This window comes from Symsagittifera roscoffensis, chromosome 1 (genome assembly GCF_963678635.1).
Source record: "Symsagittifera roscoffensis chromosome 1, txSymRosc1.1, whole genome shotgun sequence".
NCBI classification, from domain to species: Eukaryota; Metazoa; Xenacoelomorpha; order Acoela; family Convolutidae; genus Symsagittifera; species Symsagittifera roscoffensis.
Genome location: NC_087062.1, coordinates 40,029,953 through 40,056,032, shown reverse-complemented (window position 1 = coordinate 40,056,032; position 26,080 = coordinate 40,029,953). Strand labels below are relative to the sequence as shown.

General features: G+C 34.7%; 2 protein-coding genes across 5 annotated transcripts in view; both read right to left on the bottom strand.

Annotated features, from left to right (window-relative positions):
• LOC134844256 (DNA polymerase delta catalytic subunit-like) overlaps positions 1-26,080 on the bottom strand; it is a 471,945-nt gene that overhangs the window by 346,190 nt on the left and 99,675 nt on the right. For 3 of the 4 annotated variants that reach the window (XM_063860850.1, XM_063860859.1, XM_063860867.1), the window contains 2 exons: positions 25,655-25,855; positions 7,567-7,815 (listed from right to left, as the gene is read on the bottom strand). The exons of the other annotated variant lie outside the window; for it this stretch is intronic. In XM_063860850.1, coding sequence (XP_063716920.1) covers positions 7,567-7,815; positions 25,655-25,855 — 450 coding nt within the window. The remainder of the gene's footprint in view (positions 1-7,566; positions 7,816-25,654; positions 25,856-26,080) is intronic. 4 annotated transcript variants of the gene reach the window in all.
• The window catches only part of LOC134844317 (large ribosomal subunit protein eL32-like), a 386,626-nt gene that overhangs the window by 260,875 nt on the left and 99,671 nt on the right, over positions 1-26,080 (bottom strand). The window lies entirely within an intron of this gene.

Genomic DNA, 26,080 nt, shown 5'->3' with positions numbered 1-26,080 from the left:
AGTGAATTGAGGTATCTAGCATCGAGAACGATTTTTAATGATTCTCCTTTAGCTAGAATGATAACGGGGTTGATGAATGTGTTGCCTTTTGGTTGTTCTTCTTTATTAACCGGTGATATAATATTGTACTGTTCTAAAATATCGAGTAATCTGTTTACTTTATCATGTAAGTGAATTGGTACTTTACTTGCTCTCTGTTTTTTGAAAACTGCGTCTGGTTTTAACGGGAGATGTAGTGATGAACTGATTTTTCCAACATCGAATTTTGATGTTGCATAGACTGATGAATATTTAATTAGCTGTTTGGCTAACTTTTCGAATTCGTCTTGTGTTATTTGTGAATGTTGGAAATTAAACATTGTTAAAAATTTTTGTTGGTCCTCTGTGTAGTTACTGATGTTGAATGTAGGTTTGAAATATGGAGTTTTTGTGAAATAATCCGTATTTCTGTTTTCGTTACTTATTATATTATTTATAGATAATTCTTCATTAAGAATTGTAGATTGGCAAATATCTAGTAATTGGAGTATATTATTTACGCGATAGGCTTTTTCGTGTATTGGTGATATTGTAGCGTTAGTTTCACAATATCCTAAAAGTCCTAAAGGTAATGTTACTTGGTAAGGTGTGTTGTTATAAACATGTAAGGAAATAATATCTGAATTCGAATTTTTCAAATATTTTATTGAAGAGATTGTGATTTTGAAAAACTTATGGATAGGTTTGAATTCAAAATCTGACATATAAAATTTTTGTTTGTTTTGTTCTTTATCATATTGGTGAACTTGTTTGATTGAAAAATTATATATGTTTCCTGATAGTGGTTTCAGGTGTTTTCTTTGTTGGTTATATATTGGATAGAATTTTGAAAAGAATGGTGGTTGTTTATTTAATCTTTGAAAAAATGTTAGGGATGTTTCTTTTGTTTTTGTATATTTATCTTTGATTAATATTTTACTATTTAGTATGTTAATTGTTGGTATATACTTTGAAATAAATGGTATTCCAATGATATTATATTTAATATCAGTGATATGGAATATTTGTTTAAATGGCTTGTTTAGAATTTTACTTTGCTCCATTGTTCTGGTAGGGAGGAGAAATAATTGGATTTTTCCGTAGTTTATCAATGTTGATCCTTGTGCTGTTGCTAGCTTACTGGAGGTTTCAAGAGGTGTTAGCTTTGGATGTAAAGTTTTTATTTCATTCCATGTGGGAATGTTTATTATGTTTGATTCTGCTCCTGAATCAATTAAAAAATCTATTTCAAGGTCTGGTGGTTGAAATTCTTTATTTCTTGGGCTTTCTAAGAGAAATGGTATTGTCCAAATTTTTTCTTTGGGTTGTTCTTTTTGTATATTTTGATAAATGTGGTTTGTATTCAAGCATTTTGTTTTGGTGTTTTTATTGGTTTGATTTGTAGTGTTAATCTCATTTGTTTCTTGCGTTGTTGGTGTGGAATTTATGGGTGTAGTGTAATAATTTTGAAGAAATTCTGATTGATTTTCATATATATGTGATGGAAAGGGTTGTTCATATATGACAGATTCATAGTCATTTTCGACTTTTATCATATTGATAGCAAGAGTGTTTTCAGTATCACTTTCTGAATCTGATGATGTACAGTTTACTTGATTGAGTTGTAACGTATTAGTTACTGTGTCATCAATACCTGGGGGGTCTGATGTTGTTTCTGGGTTAGCTTGTACTTGATTGATTTGTCTTTGATGTTTAGGTGTACTGCTTCTGTGACGATTATTAGAGTTATTATAGTGATTATTATTTCGGTGTGGTGATTGGGAATAATTTCTATAACGATTATTATAACTTGGGTGTCGATTTTGTGAATTATTTCGCGATCTGTTTTGATAATTGCTGTTTGGTCTGTTATAGTTCGATCTATTATATGAGTTATTCCTTGATCGATTGTTCGGGTAATTCTGATTTCGGTTGTTTGAATAACTTCTATTTCGATTATAGGAGTAGTTTCTATTCCTATTGTATGATGAATTTCGTGATTGGTTGTTTGGATAGTAGTTATTTCTTGATTGGGAATTAGATCTAGAAACAAATCGTTGTGTATTTGAATTTGATCTGGAGTAGTTACTTCTACTATTTGGTCTATTGTAGTGATTTTGTGATGAATTTTGTGTATTTCTTCGTTCTGGTGATCTTCCTCTATAACTTGAGTTATATGGGGATTGATTTCTTGTATAACTTGTATTGTTCGGAAGTGGCTTTCCTGAACTGTTGTTGCTGTATACATTTTTGTTTGGTAGATTTTGATCTTTTTTCATGTATTGATAGAATGATTTATTTGGTTCTTTGTATTTTTGAGGTTTATTTTGACTATCTTGCTGTTTTTGTCTACATTCGGAAATACTATGTCCGTATCGTCGGCAATAGTTACACCATTTTTTGAAAGATGGTTTGCCTTTAAAGTTCGGGTTCTTTTCGTAAATATTGAGTATTTCAGTGATTTTTTCAACGAGGTCTGTCTCTGATTCCTGTATATTATTAATATTAGTGGGAGTCGTTTCAATTCTGTTAACGTATTGTAATTTCAGATTTTCCGTTTCTTCTAGTTTCATCGTGATTTCTGCTTGTTCTAATTTGTCTACTAGTTTTCGAAAATCTAAATCGGGTTCTCGAATTGAAGAAGGATGGGATGCTCTCTTTTTTATTGCTATTTTCCTTAATTGTGGTGTTAAGGTCATCATTAAGATTTCTGTCATCTTTGTGTTTTTATAGTCATGTGTATTTAGTGAGTATGCTTTTCGAACTAGTGTTTCGATTCGTACTGCTATTTGCTTGATGGTTTCGTTTGGTAATCTGCGAATTTCATTACATAAAACTCTTTGTTGTTGTTTGTTTCTTTCGGAGTCAAACATTTTTGAAAATTCCTGTGTAAACCTTTTCCAGTTTGATTTTATTTCTAGGGGTAGTACTGAAAACCATTTTTGGGCTGCGCCATCTAAGGTTGTTTGTATTAACGCTGTGCGTCGATGTATCCAGTTTTGATGTAGTGGCGTATTAATTGGTTCAGGTCCAATGTTTAAAATCAGGTTTGCTGTTACTGCATTTAAATAATCTTCTACAGAGTATTCAGGGTCTGTTCCTGTGAAAACCATTAAAGGTTTATTTGATGTTATTGATGATCCACCCATTAGGTATGGATTCATTGTCATTTGTAATGATTCTGCTGCATTTGGCATTTGAGAAAAATTTGAAAGTTGGTTTCTTGTTATTTCATGTTGTTGGAGATAATATGGGAGTGGTATTTCATTTTGCATTTGTGATGGTTGATACGAGTGTGCAGTCATTGGATTTTGTTGTTGAATTGGTTGAAAAGATTGTGTATTAATTGGATTTTGTTGTTGAATTGGTTGTTGATTTTGTGCATCTATTGGTTGTGGAGAAAAATTTCTATGATTTGTACGTGTTCTCTGTATTCCTTGTTTACGATATTCTTGAGTATTTTGTGCAAATATATCTGGTTGTAAGAAATCATCATCTGAGGATAAATAATCCATTTGATAAGATGTCTGTTTTTTATTTTTATTTTGTTGAAAAAATGGGTAATTTTCACTGTGATCCCGTGGAGGATTTGTTTGGAAATTTGTTGAATTAGGTTGGGCCATTGGGTTATCCCAATTTCGAGATCTTGTATATTGGTTAAAATTTCTTTGTGGTTGATTATATGTTTTTGATGGATGTGTATAATTATAATTATGGTCTGCAAAGTTGTTTCTAGTGAATGTTTTGCGTGTTTTTGATGGTATTGTCATGGGTCTGTATGTTTGGTAATCCATATGTGAATATTTAGGGGCAACCGAAGGTTTAACGGTTGATTGTAAGGTTACCTGTGTTTGTGAAGGATTTGTATTTCTTGGTGTTGTTAAATTTGGGCGTATTGGTGAAATACTTTGTTGTGTAGTTGTTGTGTGTACAATTTCTTCATTTATGAAGTGTGATGGTGTCTGGATATCTTGTTGAGTAAGATTCCTAGTTCCATTGAGGTTTTCATTGTGTATAACTGTAGAGTTTAAACTATTATTTTGTGTATCGGGTAAAAATGTATTATAGTTTAATGGTGTTGCATCAATTGTTAATGGTATTACTCTTACATAATCTCTTATGTAAGATATTGTACTTATTGCTTGACTTGAGATTGATTGTGGGAAGCTTATAAATGCGGGATGAGACCATTCGGGGTCCCAAACATAATCTGATTGTTCTGTGATAGCGGTATCATCGTTCGAGTTTTGGGGTCTAAAATTTTTTCTTGCTTGTGCAATTAAATCAATATTGTGTGTGAAGTAATCTATTATGAACCATGCCAAAATTTTTTGTAGATCGTGTTTTGTATGTTGTGAAACGTCGTCTTTCGTGAAATTTTCTTTTATGATGTTTAAATAACTAGAGAGTAGTGTGATTTCATGTCGTACTCTTAAATGTTTAGATGTTTCTGTCGGTGAGACATTTGTTATTGGGATTTCGTTTTCTAATATCGAAATATAACTATATATTATTGCGAAAACTTCATTGGTGAATATGGAGTTTGCTCTTTGTGAGTTATGGTATTGGATGCTTTTTATATATTCTGAAAAAACTTTTGAAAATTCTAAATCAAGATCGTCTGTTTGAATTGTATATTTTCTATTATTATGGTTTGGTGAGGTGAATTCTATGGAGTAGATTCCATACTGTTGTGTTATGTTGCATATATCTTTTAGATAGTGATCTATGATTTGTCTTTTGATTTTTACATCGGGGAACTCTGTTTTACATGGACTGATTCCGGGTTCAAATAAATTTACGAGTAAATTTTGACAAAATATGTGTTGTCCTCTATCAGTATCTGCGTCTACTATAAAAGGAAAGATTTCATCATCATCTGGAGTTTCGTCACCTGGGGTGTGTGTTGAACTCATTTTTCCGTTCGATGACTGTTAATATGTAATTATTAATGTGTCGAATTGGTTGATTCCAATTGTATAGATGTACTGGTTTGTGTTTGTACTGTTTTTTTATTCTTCTTTTTCCTCTTTGTGATGAATTTGAAGTTGTTTCTGAGTCAGAAAAATATAATTGATCGTGAAGTGGGTAATTTTTATCTATTGATTCTTTTAGTTTGTAAAGTTCGTCTAAACTGTTGGTTTCTGATTCTGAAAATGCGTTTCGATTTTTTGAAAATCTTTTTCGTGTTATTTGTCTTTGTTTAGTTATTATTTTCCTCTTTAGTGTTTGTCGTTTTGTGCGAATGTATCCAACTGTTTGTGTATGAGGTGTGATTACAAGGTCGTATTTTTTGTTATTTATTTCACAATTGTGTAAAACGATTGTTTGTTTATTTCCTAGGTTTTTAAATGACATAAGGTTTAGAATGACGGATGCAAAGGTTGTTAAATGATTTCTATTTTCCTAAACTGTTAGTTCTTACGATTTTTTGGTTAGCTTAACCTGGGTCTATTTGTTCAGGGTTGGAGAGAAAAGTATATCGATTCCGAAGAATGATTTTTACTTTCTCGTGACTAGTATAAGCTAAGGTGTTAACTTACTTAATCTTACTTAGGGGTAGTGATTGTGTTCAAGGGTTGGAGAATAGTAAATCGATCCACAAGGTTCAGGTATAATTAGAACGCGAGTAGTTCGTTAGATACTATTTTAAACTTACTAAGTCTAAGATTTATCCTGGGTCTGGTAAGAGGGGGGGTCAAGTGAAGGATGAATAACCGAAGTTCTTCACTGTTTATCCTAATTTGAATGATTAGTTTTGTTTAAAAATTTCTATTAGTCTTGGGTTTTTAGAGAGGGTTGGATAGTGAATCGACGTTTGAGGTCGTTAGACACTAATTAAGTGGGTGGGGGAGAACAAAGTTGTTCTGTTTGATCCAAGGATAAGCCTTGATGATCAAGTTTGAAATTTAATTAAGTAGAAAATGATTTAAGATCCAAGGATAAGCCTTGATGATCTGATTTTAAATTAAATGACTTTAAGTTTTAATAAAGTTTTAAATTTGTGTAAAGGAAAGATTTAGTGTTTTATGATGTTAGTGAGTTGATGATTGCTGTTATGTTTTAGGTGATGAAGCTGGAACAACAGGATGATTTATGATTACTAACCATTTATTGTCATGCTACTAATTTTTATTTTTATTTTCCAATAAATATTTTTCAAACATGTTTTGTATATTACTGCAGAGTTTTAGGAAAACGATCTAAGATCTTTTTATCAATCGTTATTGTATAATATTAATTTTGTTTAGCGCCTGAAATGATTTTGAAGAGTAACTTCAAGGTTTTATGTTTGCAAATGGAAATCTAAATTCATTGCAAGTAGTATTCGAAATATAAAAGTTTGTTCTGGCTTTTGCCGAACTATCATATAACTATACGGCAAGTTTCTACTTTGTCGTATGTCGTCTTTGGTTCGAGGTCTTCTTCCAATTCCGGGTAGTTCTGTTATGGTTCGGAATATTGGCTCTGATCTATTGAGTCGGAGAGACATTTCAATTAAATTATTGTCGTATAACATTTTGTAAATGTTTTTGTCTAATTTCTAATCTATTTTTGGTTAATTCTAATCTAGTAAGGTCTTGTTCGAGACTTATGGTCGCACCAGATGAGTTAGAACTGGAGTGTATAACTCATAGAGTAATTTCGGATAGGGTACACCGTCTGCTCGTCACGCTATCTTATTTTCGGCCGGATAGATTCGTGCAACTTCTTAGTCTAATACCGATCCTAATCTTACTCTTATACTATCTAGTCTCAGGTTGTTTAACTAGTCTCTGCTAGGCTCAATAGATCTAGGGTATACTGGTTTATTGCGGCTGCTGAAGTGCTCGGGAGAGTCCAACTAATTTCTAAGTTAAATTCAAATCTCTCTGGTGCTGAAATTACAAGTAACTTCAGCACTTACAAATAAGTGGGTTGTTAGTTAGGTGGATCATGATTGGTTAATATTAAATACTTTACATTGGTAAAACATTTAATTTATCCAATCATAAAATATAGTTTAGATCAGGTTCCACTACGTTCGAATTTAAAAGAAAAATATAAGCCCTTAAATCTCTTTGATTTTCACGATAAAATTATGATTGGAGCTTTTTTTGATAAAATTAAGCAAATTTGAGAAAGCTAGATCAATATGTTTAACTTTACTTCCCTGGGAAATCTGATAATTAATTTCCTTTTCGAAATTATAAGACGACCAAGTTTTTTGTGACCTTTGCACCTTTGGTGTTCGATAGTGGAGTATGCCTTCCTTTTAACAATAGAAATGTACTGAACTTGAAAAAAAATCTCAAGTCAAACCGCGAAAAATCAAAACTGAGCGTGAACAAATTTGAAGACTTTTTCCTGAAAAAAGAAAAAAAAACAAGCAAGACATATATAAAGAACCCACTACGTTCATTACTCTTAATCAAATTGATTCCCAATTCTCCTCAATTTCGAGCCAATTGTGACCTCTACCCAGTCCAATCTGAATTTTTGCTGTTTGCGGTGTTAGGACATGAATAATTTACTGATCGAATTAAATCAATAGATACTTGTATGTACCTGCATAGCCATCCTCTGCAACACAGCCGTGTCCTGTACCGCCTTAATGTCGTCTACAGCGAGACCGACTAGCAAGTTCATGGTGATGATACTCATGATCACTGCGAACACGACAAAGAAGCCGAGAGTGACCACTTTCCAGCTGCCATCCAACTCGTACTCTCCAAAGAAGATACTGGTGTACTCGAACTCTCCGATCATCATCACACCTGTCTTCACCATCGAGTAGATAACCGTGCTGAATTCGTTCTGCAACACAAATCAGGCCTCTGTAAGAAGGATGCAAAGACTTCTTATGTTAAGCATAGATGTTGATCAAAACAGATCACCGATAAGTTGTTTGCCTCAAATAATTATGTAGTTTTTACATATATTTATATAGCTTCAGTACATCAAATAATCAAAAAACAAACGTCAGAAAAAACTAATTTGGGATCAACCGTAAAATCCCACCCCATCCCCAGGCTTTTCAATGGGAATTTTTCAATAGGAATACCTATTTACATTGTTCATTAACCAAAATTTATTCATAGTTATTTTTGAATTATTATTTTTTTTCGTATGAATTAGATCAATTTGCTTTACCCACTAAATTAATTTATGAGAAACCAGTATTTTATCTCCCTGAATTGATTAGGGAAGGGGGAATTGTACGGTTGATCCCTAATTTGGTCCAAGAAAGGATATCAAGAAAGTCAGAAATAGGCTTGTTGAAGGCTAGCCTAAAAGTTATTAAACCAACAAAAAATTAAGCAGAGGCAGTCATTTTAGCACCAAAGAAATAAATATTCAAGTGAATAAGCGTTAGCAATAAAAATAAATTATTTTGATATCAGAGATTATTCAATAGACAATTGCTAATTTGAATAATTCTGATCTACAGGGTTATCAAAAGGCCCAATAGGGTTATCAAAAGGCCAGATAGGCTTAGTCAAGTGATGCCTTATTTAAGCAGTACAATTGCAAACCCCCTAGGTATTATGAAGTTTCAACTAAAAGGCACTATTAGTTGTCCAAACCCTACAACCCACTTTTGAACAAAAACATCTATCATTTCTTGAATATTTAGGAAAAAGCTGCTGAAAAAAATGCTTGATAATTCAAGGTAAAGGTATAAGAACCTAAGCTTAATAGTATAAAGAGCACTAAAATAAGACAAACAAGGGTCCAGCTCAACTGATCCGGGAAACCAAGTTTCTCTGAAATTTTTTCTAACTTCCCTTCCTTGATTCCACGACCTGATCCCTTCGAGGAGAGCTAACCAGACCCAATTGACTCACGGAAGAAGTTAGAAAAGTTAGCTTAGCTGTTAAATTTAAACTTCATTTTTCAGGCAAGCGTTTCTTATTAAATGCCTATCCAAACACACGATTGAAGGTATTTTGGTTTGCACGTTAGCGAAAACTCCTGGTACTAGTAGATCCCATTTTGACAGAAATTTTATAAGTCAAAGAACCATATGCCACGTGCAACTTTTCGAATCACTCATTAAAGATGCAGTTAATATACATCTGGAATCGAACTTTCAACCATTATGTTGGATATTGAGTCTCGGCAACTTTTCCTGAAAAATTAAATGCAGAAAAATCTTTTTTATACTTTATGTATACCACTTAGAGCACTTTTACAAATGGCACCATATTTACGGACACCATAATGCAGTGTGGTTTGAACGGAAGCTTGCAGTATTCTATCAAATGAGAAATGGTCATAATAATACTATAATGGTCCCGCAAACTTCGCCAGCTTTTTCTAACATTTTCAACATGTTCTTTATATGACAATATTCGTACAGCCGCAAATGGAACTAGATTACCCTCTCTTTTCAGGGATTCGCGGAAAGCATGCTCGTTCCGGGTTTTTAGTTTCGAACTTCCTAAGTCGGTTGGGTCGCTACATCTATTCATTTTAATTCTACTCCTCCGTGCCGATATTAACCCGTAACCGTGGTCGTCATACCTGCTCCACTTGCAAACAAATTAACGGCCCTTGTACAAAATGTTATATACTTCCTCCTCATGTGACTAACAACACTAACTTCACTCGCCAGCCCGTAATAAATTGCCCTTCAACAACTAATTACCACGCAGTGATCACACGTCCCCTTGTACCAATCAAACTCCCAACTTTCTTCACGACTCAAACCTCCTACTTCAACGAACTCCCCAATTAACCAAGTGCAAGTGAACCCCCTCTGTACCAGGTCCGTGATCATTCTGCACTTGAAAGCTCTGGGAAAGCACCCAAAATTGCAGCCTTATTGTGCAAATACCAAATCCACATCGACGTTTTCCAAGAAACTTAAACAAACTTGAAAAATCGCACTCCCAAAAAGAGTCTAAACTACACAATTATTACAAAGTACCGTATTCGAGAGGGAGGTGGACTCCTTAAGGCCATTCAAAACTCCCTTCTATACAAACAACTAGCAATAGTGAAAGACGGAAATTTGGAGGCTCAATGAAACAGAAAGGCAAGAAAACAAAATCTCCGTATCACAATTTTCTATATCCCTCCTCACTCTAGCCGCCTTAAAGACTTTAAAGCATCAATTATAGCTTTTCAACGATGAAAAAAAAAATTCATCCTCGGTGATGCCAAAAACCACTCCCTTCTTTGGTACTCAAATATCCCCGAAGACAAACGTGGGGCCAGATTCAGAGCCGAAATATTTGAATACTTTAATATCCCCGAAGACAAACGTGGGACCAGACTCAGAGCCAACATATTTGAATACTTTAATTTCACTAAACGACCACGATTAAATGAGGCTCCCAGACAAAATTAACAAGTCAGCATTATCCAATTATCTTTCCCTGGCCTCGCCGTCTAATTTATTTGATCTCTCATGGCAAACACTTTAAGCTAGGCTCAGACCAACTCCCAAAATTAATTACTCTTCCAATTGCAGAAGATATACCGTACGCTCCCCGCAACATTGGAAAAAGGACTGGAAAAAGAAATTGAGATTTACCGAAGAAACTAACGCAGCACAATCTTAACTCCGCAGAACGAACCTTTCGTGAAATAATACTTGCTGCAGCATGTCACCATATTCCCGCTAACCGGCACAGTTTCTTTATTCAAGCCCTGAATGAGGAAACGAAAAAAACTTGCTAACAAAGAGATAGAATCAGACTTTTAACACATCCGACTTCCAATCACCATACGCCCTCCAGTAAGTTCTGGATAGGGGTCTGGTCAATTAATGGCAGCATGTCTGTGGTAGGAACCCACAAAAACCTTCTCGGCCGGTTGAAGTTCCTAGTGCTTTTAAAATGCAATATACTAAATTGAAAAGTCACCTTAGTGATAAAGCTCGAATGTCGAAAATCAGACACATACAGCCCAGTTTCGAATTTGAGCCCAGCAGTCAAAATTTTAGAATCTTTGATCCATCCAACGCTAACTAAAATTCTACTCAAAGTCGATCATGACTATGGCTTTCGCCCGATGCATTCCATTATCACAGCAATTTCAGTTTTTGATTTTTTTTAAATCAGGGACGGTTTTAATCAACAAAGGCTCCCAAATAGGACAGTCCTGATCACACTTGAATTGTCAGCAGCTTTCGACATGGTCAACCATTGCACCTTTCTGGATCTCCTTCATGGCTTCGGCGAACCGAAAAGCCCAATTAAGTGGTTGTAAAACTACCTGAATGGGCGTCAATCAAAAACTATGTTCAGGGACGACCTTTCAAAATCAAGGTTTGTTCCTACAGGCGTCCCTCAAGGCTGTATCTTATCTCCAAAACTTTTATCTTTTACGTCTACGACGCTCCACTATCGCCCCGATTTAAAACAGCATCTTACGATGACGATTTCTACCCTTTTGTCCGGCCCAGCGACATTTCAACGGCCTATCAATTTTATCCAGTTATCTAACTAAGTTACACATTTTTTACCAAGGTTATTTGATTTTTTCTTAAGGTTCGGCCAGCCTTTTTCTTCTTTTAACAAAGATACTAACACTAATCCGAATGAGGAAATGAAAAATACTACACTGCCCCTTGAGAAACATCCTAAAATACTTTCTTGGTGTCTTCTTCGACCAATTCCTAACTTTTGCAGGAATTGCAAGAGAAAATCAGCAAAGGCAGCGCGCAGGGCATCGATCCTGAAGGCTTTATCCGGGAATTCCAGCGGCCAGTCCGAAAAAACCTTCACTGGTTACTTTTAAAGCTTTGGTAAGACCAATTTTAGACTATGCGAGCCTTGCCTGGTCCCACGCTGCCATTTAAATTTTTTAAAGCAAACTGCAAACAGTTAAAAATGCTGCTCTCCGCGTTACTACAGTGTGCAGAAAGATGAGCGCAATAGACCATTTACATTCAGAATGTGACCCTTTAAATGTGACCACCACCATTATTTACTGGCGCCGCAGTTCGGCCGCAAAACTTTTTTCCGTCAGATCCTCTGCATTTTTATCATATCCCAAACCGCAACAGAATATCCGCCCTTAATCCGTTAAATTAAACTCCCCTGAAATTCACACTGTTTTATCCAAAATTAATACATAACGGCTTGCAAAAACTATAGTGAACGAAGTTCTTTCATCTTCGACAATTTTAAATTGATTCAAATGCAAATAAATAAGCAGGCAATATCAGATTGAACACCCCCAGAAGTTCTGCTCCTTAGACCACCTGAAATCTCCCCCGCCGAAGAAACGGTCCTTCTTTCCACTAGAAGAACCCTTTCCCAGTTGATATCAGGTTAAAGCCCTTTCCTGAATACGTACCTCAACCGAATTGACCAAAACGTCCCCTAAACTGCCTATACTGTCGTTCCATCCATACCACTCTACATCTTTGTAAATGTTCCCAGAACACCACTTTTTAACCCCCATAGGCTTGTGGATTCGTCCGACCGAAGTTGCGACGTTTCTGGGGTTTAGTTTCAGCATGCCGAACGTGCCCCCTCGGGGCTAAAAAAAACAACAACAACATCAAAGACAAACCATTTATGTATATCAAGACAAGTAAAGGAACCAAAACTCAGCCCTGAGGAACACCATATACGATTTGTTGCACTTTACAACTGAAATCAGCTAGCTTGGTATATTGTTGTAGCTCCTAAGAAGGCTTAAGCAATTTCCTCGAACACCATAACGTTCAAGCTTGCCAATAATATCTCATGGTTAACTGTATCGAATGATTTTTCAAGATCTAATAAAACCAGCAAAAAGTCTTCAGCTTCTTTTTAATCTTTGGCACTTTGAATTCTTTCAGTGAAATTAAGAGCCGGATGCAGTATTAGCTTTGATCTAAAACCGTATTGATAAGAACCGATTTTAAGAGCACTTAAATAAGCACTGATCAATTGCGGACTGTTATGATAAATACAGTGCGCATTTGCATGAAAAAGTCAGATCAACACCTTGTAACTCTTATTTAGGACGGAGGGTGATTATTGGATAAGCAAAAACTGCTATCCATTATGATTAAAAATTGCTATCCAAAAATGGTTCAAAAGGCACTAACGTATACCTCAACAGGTCGACCTAAGCAGCTTTTGACTTGTTAGTCGGCATCTTAAATAACTTTCTTTTAACGTTAAATTTATCAATTTTCTAAATGACGTGAATTCTATTTTTTGCAGCTAACTATCAGCATTTTAATTTTCTGACTGCCATTTGGATTGATGTTGATTAGTTTGCGGTTGATTCCCATAGTTTTTGATTCTCTCCCGGTTATTTTTACTGTGATGCCCGAAATAGCTTACGTTCTGATAAAAAACAATTAATTGAGCTTTGATCAAAAAACATTGTTCCTGGTAGAAGTATGAACGATTTTGTCTTGTATTAAACTTAATTTTTGACACTGCTATTAAAGATTTTTCAAATACATAACCGTTTAACACTTGAACATTCAAGAAGAGTATCATTACTATACCAAGGCAAACTCAACTCCAATTTAGTTTCAAAAACAAGAACGAATGTTTGAGTATAGAAAAAAGTATTGGTTTATTTTAGAGAGAAATTAAAAGTTCAGATGCAAATAATAAAGAGAAGATTAGATTAAAAAGTTTCTGATTCAATTAAAATATTCTAGTCACAGGATAAACTAATCATTACTATGTTATTGAAGCATGCTATTGTCATCTACCATTTTTCTTTTTTCATAACCAATTTAAGAGCGCATACTAGTAAACACCTGCACACTTCGCTATCCACGCTATAATGCTTCATTACAGGTCAAGTCAAATTCGATTTTACAAAACCGTATGAGAAATGGTCAATGAAAATCGACGAAATATCATGTCATGCAATTAAATTTAAAACAAGAATAGCCGAATGCTGAGCAAAATACACAATGATACGACCACATTCAACACAAGAAAAATAACAAAAAAAATTTAAAAAGTTGTTTTTGTTTTCTTCAAACTAGAGTCGTTTTAAGTGCATGGTGTTGACGAGAGAACTATACCTAACGGGTAGAAAATTAAAAAATTAGACATAATCGACAAAAATGTGTTCAAAACATAGCCCACTGACAGTTGGAAAAAAAGTAATGAACGCAAAGAAACAAAAAAACTAACTTGTTTCTTTAAAAAAAACTTCAACTTGAATTTTTCGAAAAATTTCAAGAACACTTCATGATTGGTTCAACTGCCAATCATGAAGTGTTCAATTTCAAGAACACTTCATGATTGGCGCTTTTTCAAAAAAAAACAGCCAACTGACAGCTGTAAAAAAGTAACGAACGCAAGAAAACCAAAAAAAAACTGACTTGTTTTTTGTAAATTTCTACGTTCGAATTTTAAAGAAAAATATAAGCCCTTAAATCTCTTTGATTTTCTCGATAAAATTATGATTGGAGCTTTTTTTGATAAAATTAAGCAAATTTGAGAAAGCTACATCAATATGTTTAACTTCACTTCCCTGGAAAATCTGGTAATTCAATTCCATTTTTGCAATTAGAAGTCGATCACGTTTTTCGTGACCTTTACAATTTTGCTGTTCGATTTAACAAACGAAATGAAGTGATGCAAAAAAAATCATGTTTTTCGTGATTTTTGCTGTTCAATAGCGGAGTTAACCCACGTTTTCAAAAAGGAAAAAAGTGATGCGAAAAATCAAAACTGAGCGTGAACAAATTTGAAAACTTCTTCCTGAAAAACCACACAAAAAATCACTTAAACCTATATAAGAGTACTACTACGTTTATTACTCTCAGTAATCTAATTAGAGATGGCAGGGTTATTTAGTTAAAAGTTTTTTTAATCCGCTGGATAATCCTAAAAATTAGATAGCTTTTTAGAGACATTTACACTTTTGCTGTTTGATAGTGGAAATTGTTAGCTTTCTTAGCAGACGAAATGAACTGAACTTAAAATACATGAGAAGCCAAACCCCGAAAAATTAAATTTTGTTGTGAACAGATTTTAAGGACTTTCCTGAAACAAATTCAAACAAAAAATATCATCAGGTCCTATATAAAAATATTCCCTACGCTCACGACTTTTAAAAACAAATAAAACACCAGAATACAAAGTTCCTCTCTTTTTTCAATGGTCGTCACAAACATACTGTAATGCCAGAAAGTATTCAGAGAATGGCCATGAGACTGTTGGAAAAATGTCAATGAACCCAAAAAAAATTCATTTGTTCAATTTCTATAACGCTGTAACTCATACACTTTCTAAGAAAAATGTATGATTGACATATCAAGGATTGTTTTTAGTCCACTGTGAGTTCTAAAAAAACGAAATCTTCTTTCAAAACCCAAAGTTCATCATGCTATTTGCACTTCTGTTTTCATTTTCCTTTCAAATTAGCAAAAAAATTAAATTTAAAAATTAAAAGAAACCTAAAACCAGACCGTCGAATCATGAATTTGACCTCGACAAAGTTTTTCTGAAAAAAAAACGGACAAAAAATGCACTTCATTCAGTTCCATTTACCAAACCCAAAAACCCTATAAGCGTCAAAACACTAGAGCTCAGCTAAGGCTGAAGGTACAAGTTTGATTATTTTGATTTTAATGTACTGATACGGGATAAAATAGGTAATTTCAAAATATCAGAAATCGGGATTGACCCAAAAAATTCGGCTTTTCTGTAAAAAAAATCTTAACTTTCGAATTTCAAAGAAAAACTTATCAGTGGCACCTTTTCGACAATATTGACCCAATTTGAGACACAGCGGCAAGGCTGAGCAATGCAAAAAAGAGCTCTAAACAGTCAAAACAAAATGAAAAAAGGAAAAAAGAAACTAAAAATACACCTTGAGAAAAAAATGTGTATATCATTTTTGAGATAAGGTTCTCATGTTCTCACATCAGGTGAGTGTCAGGTTCTCACATCTACTCGACGACCGCTTGTAATTTTACTAGCAGTAGCCAACATTAAGCAGCAAACAATCGAGCAAAAAAAGTTGAAGCTATTTCAATGTTTCGGATTGAATCCCCGACCCCATGATTAGGAGTGTCACTCACGTCCTCGCATCTGCGCCACGGTCACTTCGAAGTAAGCTAGTAGCCCAGCTGATGCTGGATGCACCCGTTTTAAAATTATAAATCAAACAATGTACAGATACGGAATTGTCGAAATACTGATACCGTTTTGTAATTTTGAAAACGTCAAAATAGACTTTACGCAAAACCCTAGTAAATTCTCTGCTGAAGTAGAACAGTTGCTCATTTAAAGGAGAAAAATTAAGTTTTTTTTGCTTTCGGTTAAACTTAATCTCCAATTTGGCAGGGTACTTTTCGAGAACACTTTTAAAAATTCACAAGAAAACTCAAAAATAGGCTTGTTTGAGGCCATTACTTTTTTCTATTTAGGAATATTCTATTGAGGAAATAACTGCTTGAGAAGGTGAGATCCCCAAGATTTGTTGATTTGATTAAAACCTTCATCTCAGATTTGTGCATTTAATATTTGAGAAAATGAAAAAATTTGATACACTACGCTTGGCTACTTTAAAAACCGGATCAATAAATAAAATCTTTATTTCGCTGGAAAATCTTGAAACCAATTTCTCATTTTCGAAACTAGACATCAATCACGTTTTGAGTGACCTTTACAGTTTCGCTGTTCGGTAGGGGACTTCGCCTTCCTATTAAACAACGGAAATGAACTGTACTTCAAATGAAATCAAAAGTCAATCGCAAGAAAATAAACTTGAGCCTGCAAAAAACGAGAAAATCATCGCGACCTATATAAGCGTATGAAATACGTTCATCGCCTCTTAAAAACACAGAGACTTCGCAAACACTAGCCCTCTGTCCTGGCAACACCACAATGTGCCTTGACAATTTACTAACACTAGTGAAAAATAAAGCAGCTAGATATGCTTAAAACTTTTTGAATGCTACGCAGCAAAACAGGCACCAGATATAAATGAAAAAAAACTTCACGTAAAAATTTGGAATATAATCAACAGACGGCGTCCACACTACTTTGCATGTAACAAATTGGGAAACATGACGCCAAATCATGAATAAATTATGCATTTCCACGAAATATGCCAGTGTGTTGCGTAAGAAAATTTCTGAACTGAAATTTTAATTATTGCACTGTAGTGTCTTCGGTTCATATAATGTATCAAACACGCAGCAACTTAGTTTACTTATCACCTAACGAATGTCAAAGCACATGCTACCAAATAACACAAAGGTGCCCCAACAATGGCACCAATAACTGCGACTTAGGTTGGAGCAACAAAGCCAAAAGACTGTTGGAAAGTGTCAATGAACACAAGAAAGCAGAAAAAAACGTACTTATTGAGAAAAAAATAAAGATTCGAACTTCAAAGAAAAAATTCATGACCTTGAACATCTTTGAATTTCTAGATCAATTTATGATTAAAATTTTTCTGATAAAAATAACCCAAATTGACAAAACTGGATCAATAGGTAAAAAAACTTTTACTAAAAAAACGATAATCAAATTCCACTGTCGAAACTAGAGGTCAAACACGTTTTCGTGACCTTTACACTTTCGCTGTTCGATGGGGGAGTGTGCCTTTTTTTTAACAAAGTAAAGGAACAGAAAAAAAATCGAAAGTGAAACCGCGAAAACTTAAAATTGAGCGTTAAACAAACAAGATTTTTCACAAAAATAAAAGTGAAAACAAAATCATCGCGTCATATATAAGAGTCTGAACTACGTTCATCGACACTTAAAAATGACTTTTCTGATAAAAACACAGACTTCGCAAACACTAGCCCTCTGTCCTGGCAACACCACCATGTGCCTTGACAATTTACTAACACTAGTGAAAAATAAAGCAGCTAGATATGCTTAAATTGTTTTGAGTGCTACGCAGCAAAACAGGCACCAGATATAAATAAAAATAAACTTCACGTAAAAATTTGGAATATAATCAACTGACGGCGTCCACACTACTTTACATGTAACAAATGGGAAAACATGAATCCAAATCATTAATAAATTATGCATTTCAAGGAAAGATGCCAGTGTGTTGCGTAAGAAAATTTCGGAACTGAAATTTTAATTATTGCACTGTAGTGTCTTCGGTTCATATAATGGATCAAACACGCAGCAACTTAGTTTACTGATCACCTAACGAATGGCAAAGCACATGCTACCAAATACCACAAAGGTGCCCCAACAATGGCACCAATAACTGTGACTTAGGTTAGAGCAACAAAGCCAACAGACTGTTGGAAAAGTGTCAATGAACGCAAGAAAACAGAAAAAAAACGTACTTAATGAAAAAAAAATCAAACTTCAAAGAAAAAAATTCATGACCTTGAACATCTTTAATTTCTAGAAAAATGTATGATTAAAACTTTTCTGATAAAAATAACTCAAATTGACCAAACACGTTTTCGTGACCTTTACACGTTCGCTGTTTGATGGGGGAGTGTGCCTTCTTTTTAACAAAGGAAATGAACTGAAAAAAAATCGAAACTCAAACCGCGAAAACTTGAAATTGAGCGTTAAACAAACAAGATTTTTCACAAAAATAAAAGTGAAAACAAAATCATCGCGTCATATATAAGAGTCTGAACTACGTTCATCGACACTTAAAAATGACTTTTCTGATAAAAACACAGACTTCGCAAACACTAGCCCTCTGTCCTGGCAACACCACCATGTGCCTTGACAATTTACTAACATTAGTGAAAAATAAAGCAGCTAGATATGCTTGAAAATTTTTGAATGCTACGCAGCAAAACAGGCACCAGATATAAATAAAAATAAACTTCACGTGAAAATTTGGAATATAATCAATTGACGGCGTCCACACTACTTTGCATGTAACAAATAGGAAAACATGAAGCCAAATTATGAATAAATTATGCATTTCAAGGAAATATGCCAGTGTGTTGCGTAAGAAAATTTCTGAACTGAAATTTTAATTATTGCACTGTAGTGTCTTCGGTTCATATAATGGATCAAACACGCAGCAACTTAGTTTACTGATCACCTAACGAATGGCAAAGCACATGCTACCAAATACCACAAAGGTGCCCCAACAATGGCACCAATAACTGCGACTTAGGTTGGAGCAACAAAGCCAACAGACAGTTGGAAAAAAGTCAATGAACGCAAGAAAACAGAAAAAAAACGTACTTATTGAAAAAAATCAAGATTCGAACTTCAAAGAAAAAAAATTATGATCTTGAACATCTTTGAATTTCTAGAACAATTTATGATTAAAATTTTTCTGATAAAAATATACCAATTTGACAAAACTGGATCAATAGGTAAAAAAAGTTTTACTGAGAAAACGATAACCAAATTCCAATGTCGAAACTAGAGGTCAAACACGTTTTCGTGACCTTTACATTTTCGCTGTTCGATGGTGGAGTGTGCCTTCTTTTTAACAAAGAAAATGAACTGAACTGAAAAAAAAATAGAAAGTCAAACCGCGAAAACTTAAAATTGAGCGTTAAACAAATAAGATTTTTCACAAAAATAAAAGTGAAAACAAAATCATCGTGTCATATATAAGAGTCTGAACTACGTTCATCGACACTTAAAAATGACTTTTCTGATAAAAACACAGCCTTCGCAAACACTAGCCCTCTGTCCTGGCAACACCACCATGTGCCTTGACAATTTACTAACATTAGTGAAAAATAAAGCAGCTAGATATGCATGAAAATTTTTGAATGCTACGCAGCAAAACAGGCACCAGATATAAATAAAAATAAACTTCACGTAAAAATTTGGAATATAATCAATTGACGGCGTCCACACTACTTTGCATGTAACAAATGGGAAAACATGAAGCCAAATTATGAATAAATTATGCATTTCAAGGAAATATGCCAGTGTGTTGCGTAAGAAAATTTCTGAACTGAAATTTTAATTATTGCACTGTAGTGTCTTCGGTTCATATAATGGATCAAACACGCAGCAACTTAGTTTACTGATCACCTAACGAATGGCAAAGCATATGCTACCAAATACCACAAAGGTGCCCCAACAATGGCACCAATAACTGCGACTTAGGTTGGAGCAACAAAGCCAACAGACAGTTGGAAAAAAGTCAATGAACGCAAGAAAACAGAAAAAAAACGTACTTATTGAGAAAAAAATAAAGATTCGAACTTCAAAGAAAAAATTCATGACCTTGAACATCTTTGAATTTCTAGATCAATTTATGATTAAAATTTTTCTGATAAAAATAACCCAAATTGACAAAACTGGATCAATAGGTAAAAAAAGTTTTACTGAGAAAACGATAACCAAATTCCAATGTCGAAACTAGAGGTCAAACACGTTTTCGTGACCTTTACATTTTCGCTGTTCGATGGTGGAGTGTGCCTTCTTTTTAACAAAGAAAATGAACTGAACTGAAAAAAAAATAGTCAAACCGCGAAAACTTAAAATTGAGCGTTAAACAAATAAGATTTTTCACAAAAATAAAAGTGAAAACAAAATCATCGCGTCATATATAAGAGTCTGAACTACGTTCATCGACACTTAAAAATGATAGTCGTACTATTACACGAGTTTCCCCAGCTCGCGAAAAATTCCCTGCTCGCGAGTTTCAAAACGTAGAAAGGAATTTTTTTGAGAAAGAGTTTTTTCAACGACACAACAACTTTTGACAGAACTTGAGGCGTAGTCGCTTATGCACGGAGTCTTCCTAAAACCTATTGTCCCAATTAAACTCTTGATATCACATTTGGCTGAATGATTTTCCAGAAAAACTGAAAAAGTCAATAAACGAACAAGAAATCATAACTTTTCTAAAATTTCTAAGAGCCATAAATTTTTTTGTGGGGAAATTTGGATTTAACCTATTATACCAGGAAGCTTTTTAAAACCCATTCTACTGATTAAACCTAAAATCTCATATTTGCGAGGATACTTTTCGTGACAAGTCAAAAAGTTAGAATTTCTTCCAACAAAAAACCAAAATTTTACTTTTCCGCGGGTCAAATTTTTTTTTTTGAATTAAAACTTGAGCCACCTAGGCAGGAGAGCTTCATGCAATCTGTTTTTTCGATTGAACTAAAAATCTCATATTTGGGAGGGTAGTTTTTGACACAGAGGCCAAGTTGCACTTCGCATACACAAGCAAAAAAACATGACCGATAACGCTAATGGGAAAAAGTGAATGGCTAAAACTCTGAGTCTACAAAATTTCTTAATTGACGCACGCCAATTATGAGTCTACATAATTGCTTAGTGAAGCAAGCCAATTATAACTCAATAGTAGTACAAGTCAATTTGAAAAAAAAGTTACAAACTAACATGCCTCAATTAATAGAGCAGATGCATTTTAGCTAGTATACGAAAAAATCATTAAAAACATCCGACCCTGCCAAGGTTCGAACCCTCTTATTTTCTTGCAGGTCTCCTTCCCTACCTCTACGCTACAGATTCATGATACCATGAAGCTAAAGTGGTACTAGAGGCCCAGGTTAAGCTGGTGGTACCGGGTTGATATTTTTCGATTCGTTGTACTGATGCGGGATAGGTAGTTTAAAAAATTTAAGCGTTGGGCTTCACCCAAAACCTTGGTTGTTGCTCTACTAAAAAATGAGTAAAAAAATTAGTAAGTTTCCCAGAAACATTACAATTTTCGAATTTTCCCAGAAACATGTTTCTTGTTCAAACTTAAATTTGTAGCAGTTTATAAACGGAGGCTTCTTACAACCTGCTGCCTTGATTAAACCTTTGATATCAGATTGAGTTGTTTTCGAGAAGTCAAAATTAAAAAAAAGGACAAGAAATCAATACATTGACTTTTCTGAAGGCCATAATTTTTCTATGCGAAAAAAATTGAACGTGAGCGCTTACACAGACGAGCTTCGGTCAACCCTATTTTTCTTCAATAAACCTAAAATTTCAGGTTTGAAATCGTAGTTTTCAAGACAATTGTAGAAAAACGGCTTAACACAAATTTTTGACTTCTAAAAAAAACTGCAATAAATTGACATTTCCGAGGGTCATTAGTATTTGTTTTAAAAATTAGGCGTAACCGCTTATGAAGTGGGGCTTCCCAAAACCCGTTCTTCACACTGAAACCAATACCTCAGATTCAGGAGGGTAGTTTTTGAGAGAACACAAAAAGTTTCAAATGATAGTCGAAAAATCGACTTTTCCGAGTGCTATAATTTTTGTGTAACAGAAATTGGGCTTAATCGCTGATGCGGAGGATCTTCCCACAGCCTGCTCTACACAATGAACCCAAAACCGCAGATTTGCTCGGGTACTTTTCGAGAAAACGTATAAAACTCAAAAAATGGGTTCGAAAATTCCATTAAACACTTTTTCGAAGGCTGCAGAAAGTGGGATAAGGTGAAAAGGGAAATAAGCAAGAACACAAGTGAGTGGCCGGACTTCTCATTAAAACCATTCTTTTGAAAAACGGAAGAGTATTTAATGAGAAAAACGAAAATTTTCCAAAGCGTCTCAATAAACGAATCACAAAAACACAAAAAAACCGATGCCATACATTTTCATCAGACCTGTTTTTATGAAATAGGAACAAGAACCCACCTTAAGCTTGGAATACCTGGTTGATAATTTATGACATTTTTGTATTGATGTGGAAGGACAAGAGTAATTTAAAAACAGACATATAGCAAAAAAAAGCAAATCCCAATTTAATGACTTCAAAATCTGTTAATTTCATCAATTACTTCAGTTTTCTTAAAAAACGAAGTGATAACAAGAGCTTGTTAGGTTGAATGATGCTTAAGACGTTGATAAGATTTGGATGGGCAGTTTTCGGGAGAAAACAAAAAGTTTGAAAAACGGTCACAAAATCGTAAAATTGACTTTTCCGAGGGTCATAACTTTCTGTGTAAAAAAATCTGAGCGTATCCGCTAAAACAGGGGAGCTCTCTACAACCCGTCCGTTCGATTGATACTAAACTATCAGATTTGGGAGAGTAGTTTTCCAGAAAAGTCGTTTCAGAAAATGGTCACAAAATTGAAAAAGTGACTTTTCCGAGGGTCATTACTTTTTGTGTAGAAATTTGGGGGCAACCACTAACGCAGGGGAGCTTCCCAAAATCTGTTTTACCTATTGAAACCAAAATTTCAGATTTGGGAGGGTAGTTTTTCGAGAAAAGTCAAAGTTTGAGAATACGGTCAAAAATCGACAAATTGATTTTTCGGGGCGTCGTAGCATTTTCTTAAAAAATTTGAGCGTAACCGCTATAACAGGGAAGCTCCCCACAACCCGTTCCACCTATTGAAACCCAAATCTCAGATTTGGGAGGGTAGTTTTCGAGAAAAGTCAAAAAGTTTGAAAAACAGTCACAAAAACAAAAATTTGACTAATTTGAGGGTCTACACTTTTTGTGTAGAAAAATTGAGCGTAATCATTTAGGCAGCCGAGCTTCCCACAACTCATTCTAATCATTGAAACCAAAACCTCATATTTTGCTAGGGTACTTTTTGAGCAAAATCAGTAAGTTTCCAAAAACGGTCAAAAACTCGTAAAATTGACTTTTCTGAGAGTCATAGCTTTTTTCTGAAAAAATTTGAGCGTAACCGCTGTAGCAGGTGAGCTCCCCACAACCCGTTCCACCTATTGAAACCCAAATCTCAGAATTGGGAGGGTAGTTTTCGAGAAAAGCCAAATGGTTTGAAAAAACGGTCAAAATCGAAAAATTGACTTTTCTGAGGGTCATGAATTTTATTTAAAAAAAGAGCGTAATCTTTTAAGCATCGGAGCCTCCAAGACCCATTACAATCATTGAAACCAAAACCTCATATTTTGCTAGGGTACTTTTTGAGCAAAATCAGTAAGTTTCCAAAAACGGTCAAAAACTCGTAAAATTGACTTTTCTGAGAGTCATAGCTTTTTTCTGAAAAAAATTGAGCGTAACCGCTGTAGCAGGTGAGCTCCCCACAACCCGTTCCACCTATTGAAACCCAAATCTCAGAATTGGGAGGGTAGTTTTCGAGAAAAGCCAAATGGTTTGAAAAAACGGTAAAAATCGAAAAATTGACTTTTCTGAGGGTCATGAATTTTATTTAAAAAAAGAGCGTAATCTTTTAAGCATCGGAGCCTCCAAGACCCATTACAATCATTGAAACCAAAACCTCATATTTTGCTAGGGTACTTTTTGAGCAAAATCAGTAAGTTTCCAAAAACGGTCAAAAACTCGTAAAATTGACTTTTCTGAGAGTCATAGCTTTTTTCTGAAAAAAATTGAGCGTAACCGCTGTAGCAGGTGAGCTCCCCACAACCCGTTCCACCTATTGAAACCCAAATCTCAGAATTGGGAGGGTAGTTTTCGAGAAAAGCCAAATGGTTTGAAAAAACGGTAAAAATCGAAAAATTGACTTTTCTGAGGGTCATAAATTTTATTTAAAAAAAGAGCGTAATCTTTTAAGCATCGGAGCCTCCAAGACCCATTACAATCATTGAAACCAAAACCTCATATTTTGCTGAGGTACTTTTTGAGCAAAATCAGTAAGTTTCCAAAAACGGTCAAAAACTCGTAAAATTGACTTTTCTGAGAGTCATAGCTTTTTTCTGAAAAAAATTGAGCGTAACCGCTGCAGCAGGTGAGCTCCCCACAACCCGTTCCACCTATTGAAACCCAAATCTCAGAATTGGGAAGGTAGTTTTCGAGAAAAGCCAAATGGTTTGAAAAAACGGTCAAAATCGAAAAATTGACTTTTCTGAGGGTCATGAATTTTATTTAAAAAAAAGAGCGTAATCTTTTAAGCATCGGAGCCTCCAAAACCCATTACAATCATTGAAATTAAAACCTCAGATATTGGGGTCATATGAGGTTTTATGAGGGTCATAGCATTTTGTGTAAGAAAAAAGGGCCTAGCCGCTTATGCAGGGAGCTTCCAACAAACTGTTCCAACCATTGAACTCCAAATCGCAAATTTGCGTGGGTAGTTTTTGAGACAATTTATAAAATCCAAAAATTGGGGCACAAAATTCACTCAGGGGAGTGGCCGGAGTTCCCATTGGTACCACTCTTTTGAAATTCGGTAGAGTAATTTTTTGGGGAAAAAGTGAGTTTTTACTATAACACAAGCACTGCTTGAGTAATAAAAACTGCAAAACATTTGGAAAAAAAACAGTCAAAAAATCAAAAAAAAAACTTTTTTGAGGGCGATAACTTTTGGTGTAAAAACTTGTGACTGGCCGCTAATGCAGCGGAGTTTTCCACTACCCGTGATCTCTAGTGAACCTGAAAACCTCATTATCGAGAAAACTCAAAAAATGACAAAAAGATTTTGAAAACATCAAAAATGTCCGAGGGTCATAAGTGTTTGTGATAAAAAATTGAGCGTAACCATTTAATTAGGCCAGCTTCACACAACCTGTTTTTATTGAATACAAAACTTTGAGTGAGGAAAAATTTCCACATAGCCGCTTATGCAGAGTAGCTTCCCACAACCTGTTCCACCCATTGAACACAAAAGCTCAAAATCCCCCCACAGACTTTTTCGAAGATTGGTACGGCTAACAGAGTAGGCGTATATTTAGGCACACAGAAGAAAGTTTGAAGTCAAAAAACCACTTTTCGAGAAAAGCTAATATTGTTGAAAATAGTGAAATTATCCCAAGCTTAGAAAAAAAATTAAAAAAAACAGATCCCTAACATTTACTAAATACCTGTTTTATTCAAACAAGAATATCATTAATCATGGCAGAAACAGGCTTTGCCTACCTGGTTCTGCAGGAGCGCGTAGAATCCCAATCCGAATGCGACGATAAAGAGGAAGAAGACGACGAAAAAGTTGAAGAAGGTCAGTAGGATGTCAGTGAACATCACCACGTAAATGCCGAATTTGGGGAACTTCTGGATGAAGAGAACCAGATTTATCCAGGAGAGAAATATGGCCAAAGCTCCGCACTGCCACTGCCAGTTCTATGAGCATACAAAAAATACTTTGAGCATACTCTTCATTCTAGTTTTTTGTCAAAAATTCGTTACAACTCGAGGCGAACAGGTTCCAGGCAGACGCCAACTTGCGTGCGTGCGTTCAGTTAGTGGCATTTTGTATTTGTTTAAACTACTTAATTGAACAATTATTAATTAACAATGATTTAATTTATCGAATAAGAATAAAACAAGATCATAACTTAACTAATC